This window comes from Ceratosolen solmsi, unplaced genomic scaffold (genome assembly GCF_000503995.2).
Source record: "Ceratosolen solmsi marchali unplaced genomic scaffold, CerSol_1.0 scaffold5, whole genome shotgun sequence".
Classification (NCBI taxonomy): Eukaryota; Metazoa; Arthropoda; class Insecta; order Hymenoptera; family Agaonidae; genus Ceratosolen; species Ceratosolen solmsi.
In genome coordinates this window covers 297,756-307,476 of record NW_011948454.1, presented here as the reverse complement: position 1 = coordinate 307,476, position 9,721 = coordinate 297,756, and the positions used below count along the sequence as shown (strand labels likewise).

The 9,721-nt window shown below is 24.3% G+C and overlaps 1 protein-coding gene across 1 annotated transcript; it reads right to left on the bottom strand.

Moving 5' to 3' along the window:
* Positions 1-27: 27 nt before the first annotated feature.
* Positions 28-6,839, bottom strand: jing (AE binding protein 2 jing). The gene is made up of 8 exons (XM_011505251.1): positions 6,393-6,839; positions 5,206-5,553; positions 4,265-4,444; positions 2,073-2,214; positions 1,722-1,852; positions 1,269-1,336; positions 594-803; positions 28-179 (listed from the first exon to the last, which is right to left on the bottom strand). The coding sequence occupies exons 1-7, from the start codon at positions 6,825-6,827 to the stop codon at positions 626-628; spliced, it is 1,482 nt and encodes a 493-aa protein (XP_011503553.1). The 5' UTR covers positions 6,828-6,839; the 3' UTR covers positions 28-179; positions 594-625.
* Positions 6,840-9,721: the final 2,882 nt, after the last annotated feature.

Here is a 9,721-nt window from a genome sequence, read left to right as displayed (position 1 = left end):
ATATATATATATATATATATATATATATATATATATAATTACAATTTCATGTAGAAGTTTTTGTATTAAATTTGGATTTTGTTCGCTCTTCATATCTTATTCAGTCGGTAAATTTGTTCATGTTTGTTCAATCGTCATGGACTAGAGAACAATGGCCATACCTTTTCTATTTCTGAACTCTAATTAAAAAAGAAAAACTATTAATTATATTAGTAGGTTTTTCCGTAAATCAATATAACTAATTTAAATTGTAATTAATTTAAGATAATATTTATTAAGTATTCAAATATATTTATTGATTATTAAATTTACAGAAAGACATAAATTAAAAATTAAATTAATAATCTCGATTAAATTTTAAACTCTCAACTAAAAATTAAATAAATAATCTCGATTAATTAATTGATTAAAAAATTTACAAATAAATTTAAATAAGTTATTTTATTATTTAATGCTGAATATTAAATATATATCGTTCATTAAGTAAAGATATTTTTTAAAAACTGAAAAAGTTAAACAGCATTAAATAACACTTTACAATTACGTAAATTCACATGTAACTGAATTATAAATAAACAAATACAGCTACTAACCAGATATAATTAGCAGACACTTTTTCTTGTTATCACGTATTTTTCTTAGATTTTCGATGGTGTTTAACACGCTGCAGTGAATGTCTAATGCCATTCACGGCGGGATACAGAGCGATATTCACCTCATCGGGTAATTTTGTTGCAACCGAGCGAATAGTTACATGTTTAATATTCATTTTATCATTCTCCAGAACCCATTCATCTGGCTCACTGTAAATAAATTAAAGATGCTTTTCTTATTTGTTAATTATATAATTTACTACCTTATAAATTAGTTTTAAGTTCTTGAAAAACTACGAAATGTTTAAATATTATAACAAATTAATAAAATGAATAAAATAATCTAATTATTTTTTAATTAATATAATTTTTATTATAATACAGATTTTAATTAAAATGTAAATCAAAATGTATATATACAGTTTATATCTATATCTAAGAATGTTAACTATGCATCGATAAAAAATTAATTTCTATGAGGTTTGTGTATATACTATTTATTCAGTTTCAATATAACAGAAAAATTAAATTAATTCTATTCAAATAAATTCTATTCAAAAGAATATTTTTTTCTAATATTATTGAAATATTTCATTAATTTTATCCTTATTTTATGTTTGTTTCAATTTTTAATTTAATTTTTCTTTATAATAATTTTTATCCTTAAGAACTTACATGTCTTGTGGGTACCATCGTAGTAGAACTCTAATTTTACCATCCATCTCTACTCTTTTTGCTAATACCTATGAATAAAATATTTGTTGCATCTTTTTTAAAAGTTATATTCTTAATAAATTAATATTTTAATAATAAATAAAAAAATATTAAATAAAATAATAGAAATAAAAATATTAAATTAAGAATATATATTAAATTAAAAATCAATTCTAATTTAGTTTTTACGTATTGAAATAATATATTTTACAAATTTTTTATATATGTAACATTTATTTTAATTTAATATACAATTATAAATAGTATTGGAAGATAAGCATTTAAATTGAAATAATTCAGTTCTATTACAACCTAATTATCTTTTTAGAATAAAATTGAAATTATTAAGAAAAATTAAAATAGCCAATTAATAAATTTTCATTATTAATTATAAATGTCTAATGTTATACATACTTGACTAGTAAGAGTCATCGAGTCTCCTGGAGTTTCAGCCAGTTTACCTCGTGTTCTCATCTTTGCTAACTCTAGTAATCTATGCTGAAGACCTTCCATGACACCAGAATCGAAATAATCGAAAATTCGAGCTGTAATTGAATAAAAACTAATTAATTTTTTGTTTTGTTTATTGAAAATTAATGCAATTGTATAAAGTGCGAGAATAAATTTTAAAAAATTAAATTTCTAAATTGTTATTAATTTAATACCTATACAAAATTTGCTTTACTGTTATTAATATTTTGAAAAAGAACTAATAAATATTAATTACAAGTCAATAACTTGTTGCAATAAATCTATCAAACCTACCAGACCATGGTTGTCTTCTGTATCTTAATTTTTTTCCATTTCTCCTGACAAGTTTTCCACTAACATCAGTACTCTTTCTTGATGTGGTACTGCTTGTTTCTGATTGATTAAAATGACCATTTACATGTCTCTCAAGTGCGGTCTGTAATAAAAAAAGATAATAATTTTGTAAAGAATAAATCTTTTTTCGAATTTATAAAAAAAAAAAAAAATTTATTCAAACATTCAATATTTTACTTGAAACTTTACAAACTCAATTTTAATATTTTAATTTATAATTAAAATAATTGATACAACTTAATGCAATTATATATTAACAAAATATTCTATATCAAAATATCAATATAATATAATATAATATTAAAATAATTTTGAAAGTAACAAAATTTAAAAAATATTAAAATTGCAAATAATCTCATTGTAATAAGTAATCAATAAACAAAAAAATGTTTGTATTTTTGAACTACAATATATTGCATGATTTTTATAAACATGAAGATAAAGATAATTAAATATATTTAACGATACTTTTTCTTGAGTTCAATAAATTAACAGATGATATATTTAAATCACATTTTATTTTAAAATATTAAAATACATATATCTTTTAAATTAACAAATTGTTATTGAAATTTTTTCTTTCGTTCTTCCGTTTCTTTGGGTCATTATTTCTTGTTATTTCGTGAGAGTATTTATGGACAATTACAAATGAAAGTTGAAAACAGTTTTAAGCATCTTGAATTTTTAGAATCTTTGAAAACCAAAAGAAAATGAATTTTTTGAGAGTACAAACTTTCTATTATGAGAAGAAATACTCACATAATTTTTTATATAAAATATTTTATCTAATTTCTATTATTTTATTTTATTTTATATCACATTTTTTATATAAAATATGATAATTTGTTAAAAAATACCAAACGTCAATAAAACTTTTACAATACATAAATTTATAAATTTGAAAGAATAATTAACAAAATGTAAAATATAACATGAATGGTCTTAAATTTATAATTGACTTAAATTTTATATTTTCTAAAATCAAGAAAGAAAACAAAAGTATCAAATAGCGTCCCTGCGTTGATCTATTCAAAGTTAAAATTAATTAAAAAATCATAATTTTTGTAAAAAAACATTCTTAATTTTTCAAAAATATATGACAATAAATGCATTAAAATTGCTATTATATTATACAAATATATTATATGTATATAATTTATTAAAAGATATTACTGTTAAAAATTTAATTTAAAAGATGAAAATCAATTTTGTATATAATTGAAAAAATTCAATTATTGTGCATGAGTACAAAAGAAAAATATGAAATTCTTTGCTTAATGATACTGATAATCTAAATAAAATAATTTTCAGTAGAAACCTATCTAAAATATCTGTCTAAAATAAATTTCTTAAATATTACTAATTATCCAAAGTTACAAAAGCAACATATCAATGAAGAAAAATATGCCTTTCTATTTAAAATACACTTTTATACAAAACAATTGAATGTATATTCATATTTCTTATATAAAGGTAATGCGTATTCGCATCTTCATAAAGGCAATTATAAACAATTATAAACGTGGTTCAACTATGGCATCCGATTATTTATAATCTTGTTTATTTCTATTTCTATTTCCAATTAATAACTTTTTAACTAACATTGAAAAGCTTGAAAACTTAAATAATGTGATTTTAAAATATGTAATTTATAAATGAAAAGTTAAATAATCATAATTTCTAAAATATTAATTTCTGTAAAATTTATATAAAAACATATTTTAAATTTTAAATATCGATTTAGTTTCAATTTTAGGAAATAAATCTTTAGAATAGAAAATTTCAAACTGAATTCTATAAATTTAAATATGTAGAAAACAAACTAGTTTGATATGTTCAGAAAAAAAATACGTACCTATTTTTATTTTTCACCTTTACTTTTTAAACTTTAATTTTAGGTAAAATATTAAAAGTGAAAGTTGAATACGAAAATAATTCTTATATAAAGATCGTGGTTAAATACTAACTAGGTTAAACTAAAGTTTGTCATCTTTATACAATATTAACTTTTACGTAAATAATCTATATGACTCGTATGAGTTAATATCTTTTACTTAAGATTCTTTTCGAGTCACATTTAGGTAAAATATGTACCTTTGATAATTTTCTAAATTAATAATTCAAAAACATACCTGCGAGCTAAACCTATTTCCACATCCATCAACGATACATTGGAAGGGCTTATTACCACCGTGCGAAAGTACGTGTCGCTCCAGCCATCTTCTTGAACATGAAGTCCTACCTTGAACCTTACATCCCTGCCACTGACACACAAAGTTATCGCCGCCTGTTTGTGTATTTATGTGCGCTATCTAAAAATACGATAAAAAGTTTAAGCACTTTTGAATTAATGATTGATTATGTCTATTTAAAGAATATTTAATGGCATGATTAAAAATTAGTATCAAACAAAAATCAAATAGATTTCATCTATATTTTAAATGAAATAATTAATTATAAGCTTTCAAATTGCAGATCGATTCATATAACAAATATTTAACCAATGTAAAATAAATCAAAATATTCAAAAATATTAAACAAATGTATTGAAGTATAAACTTTAATATTTAGTAAATAATTTGTGTTTAAGTTTAAACTTGTGTTTCAATATGCGATGATTAAATAAAAATTACACAAAAATGTATCGATTAATTCATACATTAATAAAATTTGCAAACATAATAAATAATAATAACCGAATATAATTTTAATTGGTACAAAATATAAAATTATAAAATTCAAAACCAGAAACAAAACAATGCAGATGATTAAAGTAATTAAAAAATATATAAAATATTTATGCAATAAATTTCAAAATATTCATATGATTTTAAATGATATTAATATATATTTATAATGAAAAGATGATTTGACATACAATTTTAATTTTATAATTTTAAAAACAGAAAATTAACATAAATTATGAAAATACTATAATTTTGAGCTAAATTCGTTAAACTATGTATTAAAATACTCTTCATATATTTTATAGTACTTTTAAATTAATGTACATAATGCACAATACCTTTCAAAATTACACTCATGCATACATACTTGCAACACTCATACATACTTGCAAATGTTCGAGCAAGGCACTGCTAGTATCATAGTTGATCTCGCACTTGTCCCATCGACAAAATCCGCTATCGGTTGTTGGTCCTCTGTTCTTACTGGGCATCTTTGCTGGGAACCTGATAGTCGCTGGTGCTGAAAGTATAGGTAAAAGCGAAGCAAGGGACGAATTTTTAGATTCGGCACTGTCTCTAGAGGATTCTTCTTCGTCATCGTCATCTTTAATAGAACTGCTCGCCGTTGAGGTTAGACTTAGTCTTAATAGTAAATCCGTATCTTTGTTACAGTTGCTGTTCGTCAGATTATTATTCTTGTTCATATGCATTGGCTGTGGTAAAAGCGAATTGTCCTATAAATCAAAGCGACATACTATTAATCGTTCTTCAATAAATGACTTAATTATTTTCTATGTACGACGTACATACTACTAATCTCTGAATTTATCTATAATTACATTTACTATATGTAAATTTTATATATCTTTTTATATATAATTTTATAAATATTTTATTTTGATTTGAAAAATCAAATTACAAAAAATTAATAAAAAGTATGTTTCTATCTATGAATTTTTATTCCCGAATGTAAATTATTTATCATACTTCTAAATAAGAATTTATCTACATTAGTAATGACTTATTAATTAAAATATTTCTTAAATTTATTTATTTGATTGTTTATTAAATAATCTTTACATCTGATAATTTATGTATTATATGAGAGTAATAATGTTGATGTATATCTCATATTTTCAAAATTATATTTTATATATTAATATATATATATAACTCTTTAATAGCTTAAAATTTATAAAAATTAATTGTGTTTTTGTAAATATTTATTAATAACATCTTAATAAATCATATAAATATCAAATAAATATTTTTGAATATACATTAATTTAATACACATTCTCTTACGTTCTTAATTTGAAAAGGTTTTATAGTTTCCATTGCTTTTAATTAATATATATTTAATTAATTAATATATATGTGAAAGTAAAAATAGAAAAAATATATTAATATATAATTCTGTGGAAAAGGTAGCCACTTCATCTAGTAGTTATAAACGCAGTTGGTTAATTTTTGAACCCAGTAATTGGTAACGAATTATTTTCGATTATTGAACTAATAAAGTAAAAATTATAATGTATTAGGTATAATAAATTATTTTTTGCATTTTATCTACCTCATGCTGGTTAGTTTGTCCGGTAAGTAAATCAGTGGACGTTTTCAAGATAAGATGTGGAGATTCGCTAGGACTAGCCTCAGACGTAAGCCTCAGGTTGGAGATCTTGCACGAGGGCAATGTTGAAAGAACATCTCTAGAGATAGGCAATGACGGTAAACCCCTACAATCAGATGATGTGGTTGTAGTAGTGACAGCGATTGTGACAATGCTCGTCGCCGTTGAGGTGGATGTCATGAATTTTTTCTCATGGTGATGCTTGAGTCGCGATTGTAGACCGTTTATTCCTTGGGCTAGGGTACGTACTTCCCAATCAGTAGTACGGCTGCCACTGTTTGCTCCAAGATGGTATTTCGCCAGACCATTTTTGTTGTTACGCTGTACAGTCGCCGGTCGACGAAACTCGGGCGAGTTCTTGGCTACAAGGATCGACATTTCGCTTGCTTTTTTAAGCTATAGAACATAATTTATATGTGATTAATCTTTGACGGTTATGTACTAAATTAACTATGATAAACTTATATGTTGTCCGGTGAATTATAATGTTCTCAGATTTATGAAATCTTTTACTATGGATACTTCTAGTTTAATATTTGAAACTTACTATATAAATTGTTTATCAAATGAATGAAATTTTGAAAAATAATCAATCCATATTTTTTTAGGTTTTTTTCTTATATATCCTAAATTATAAAGTAGTAATATCGTTATATTATCAATATTCAATACTAAAATTAAAATTTTTATTGTATAGTTAAATTACTGCAATATATTCATAATTTTTATAATAAAAATAAACATATTGATTAACTAATGAACTAAGTCATATACATGATTAAACTGCTACTTTCAAACGTATCTTTCACGTATAAAAGTAAATAATGATAATTAATTCGTTTGCATCTGCATCAATATAATACTAATGACTCAATTTTATTTTTATTAATGATAATAGATAAATTATAATGTGAGAAAGAGAAAATACTGTGTCTAACATAAGTATAATTTATTAATAAAGAATTAACTTATATACAATGGATCTAGCGTTTCTCATATTTTCCAATATAAACTTTAAAAAGTTGTTTTTATCCTTACATTAATGAATTTGTTTTTATTGCATATATAATATACGTTTGTTTATATAATACAATAATTAAATATGTTAAAACAATATAATATATGAATGCAAGTCAAATTTTTATTTTATAAGCACTTAATTTTTAAATTAGCAAACTTATTTCATTATCAATACATAATATTTTGCACATATTGCTTTTAGTTTTTATCGTATAATTGAATAATAATTATATTAATTTTAAAGAATATATTTTGATCTTATAATAATTATTATAGATAGTTTAAATTAATAAGAATTGTATATAATCACACGAAATGAATTTTAAAGAGTATAAAATTTACTTAGTACAGTTTTAAAATTTTTACAATTCAATTAAAGGAAATAAGGACAACTCAAATTTGCAGTTTCTTTTCAATTTTGAAACTTATTTGCAAGAAAGCTGAAACTTACTTTAATTTGCTGGGGTTTAATCTGCGTTTTAAAATATTCGGTGATCTTGCCCTGAGAATCCTGGTGAAGATTGTGGTGATGCTGTTTAATAGGCGCACTAGATTTGGCGTGCCTAGGTCCCGGATCGGCTTGTCTAGGTAAACAACCGTGCTCTGGCTCGGCTTTGAATCTCTTATAACTGTTGGAGCAGGCGGTAGCAGCCAGCGGGGGTGTCCAAGGCCACTGGGGTCTCGGCACCGGCAGCAGCGGCAGAGGCGGTTGCTGCGTGAGCGCCAGTTTACAGCCGGACTGCTGCTCTTGGTGTTGTCGCCCCTGCTGTTGCTGCTGTTGCTCCTCAGTGCTACTATTACTCCCGCCGCCTCGCACCCCACTTACACCTTCATCACTACTAGTAGTGCTACAAGGTGATCCGGGCTCGACAATATCACTGCCACTAGTACTGCTACTGCTACTCAGACCACTGCTACTGCTTCCGCCGCAAGAAACAGCAACACCACTGTGAATACAACATTAATAACTTAGATACGAATGTCATGAGATTATGTTAACGAATGATCAAAAACAAACATTTACGTTCATTTGATTTCATGGAAGTGATTTGATTTCTTTTATACAGAAAGAAAAAATGGTAATGAGTTAAAAGAATGTCGGCTTCTTTTAATTTTTAATTTAACCCTTTAAATATATAAAACATTCAAAGAATATTGTTGTTTTATAAACATAAAAAATATTATAAATGCATAACATAAATTAATTTCTTGAAAATAAACGAAAAATTTATCTGAATTCATAAAATTATATTGTTACATTTATCAATTTTTCAATTTATAATTTAATATGAAATATTGATAATTATTACCAATTGTAAAAATGATATAATTTATTTTAATTATACAATATAGAAATAACGGGTTTTATAAATGAATTATTTTTTCACATAAATATGACATTTATAACTTAATAAATGATTAATATGGCTTTTCAGTAATTTAAAAATAAAAAATTACACACTTATAACATATTAAAAGTCTTATCAAAATAAAAAAAAAGAACTACAAAATCATAATTTAAACAATAAAATCGAGAATTTCGAATCAACAATTTCAATTTAAAATTGTTTTTAGTTTTATATCAAAAGTCTCAGTAAGTAACAATATTAAAATTGAAAATCTTAGTATAAAACATAATTAGTTTTACAATTATGTTTTCGCGGTTAGAAAAATTACTCGCTCAATATGTAGGTCTATACAAGCCGTTAACATTATATTTAGTTCAACAAAAAACAGATCAGGGAGGAAAAAGTAGAAAATATTTTATTTAAAAACCTTAATATTATAAAAGAATGTCAATTAAACTTGCAAAAATATCTTATCATATATACAATGATTTATAAGGCCTCTACTATGAATTTATTCTTTGGGATACATTTAACAACAAGTTGTATATCTATAAAGTAATTGTTAAGTAGAGAGAAAAGTAAAAAAATTTATTAACGAACTTCAAATATTTCATTAGATTAACAATCTTTTCTGACATGTCGATAGTTGCGAAGGTGGGGAGGTAAAAACTATTACGAAGCACCCATTCACTGCCCGACACTTGCAGCAACATCGACCCGTCGCCACGAAGCATTTCGATCCCCCGTTATATTATGGAAGTAGCATCGGTGGCTCCGCTCCGCGCCCATGCACTGTGACTCGCACGATTCATTAAACATCTCTACAATCTTTCTTTACGTTCATACATTCGCAAGGACATAGTGAGTCTTTCTTTCGTGCTATTTTTGCAATTAGAAAACCGC

Bases quoted from the DNA above. Each gene is read 5' to 3' on its own strand.
- jing (XM_011505251.1), bottom strand. From the start codon at position 6,827: ATGTCGATCCTTGTAGCCAAGAACTCGCCCGAGTTTCGTCGACCGGCG. The intron at 1,853-2,072 runs GTAGGTTTGATA...ATTCAATTACAG, and splicing joins CAGAAGACAACCATGGTCTG to CTCGAATTTTCGATTATTTC. The intron at 804-1,268 runs GTAAGTTCTTAA...ATTTATTTACAG, and splicing joins CGATGGTACCCACAAGACAT to TGAGCCAGATGAATGGGTTC.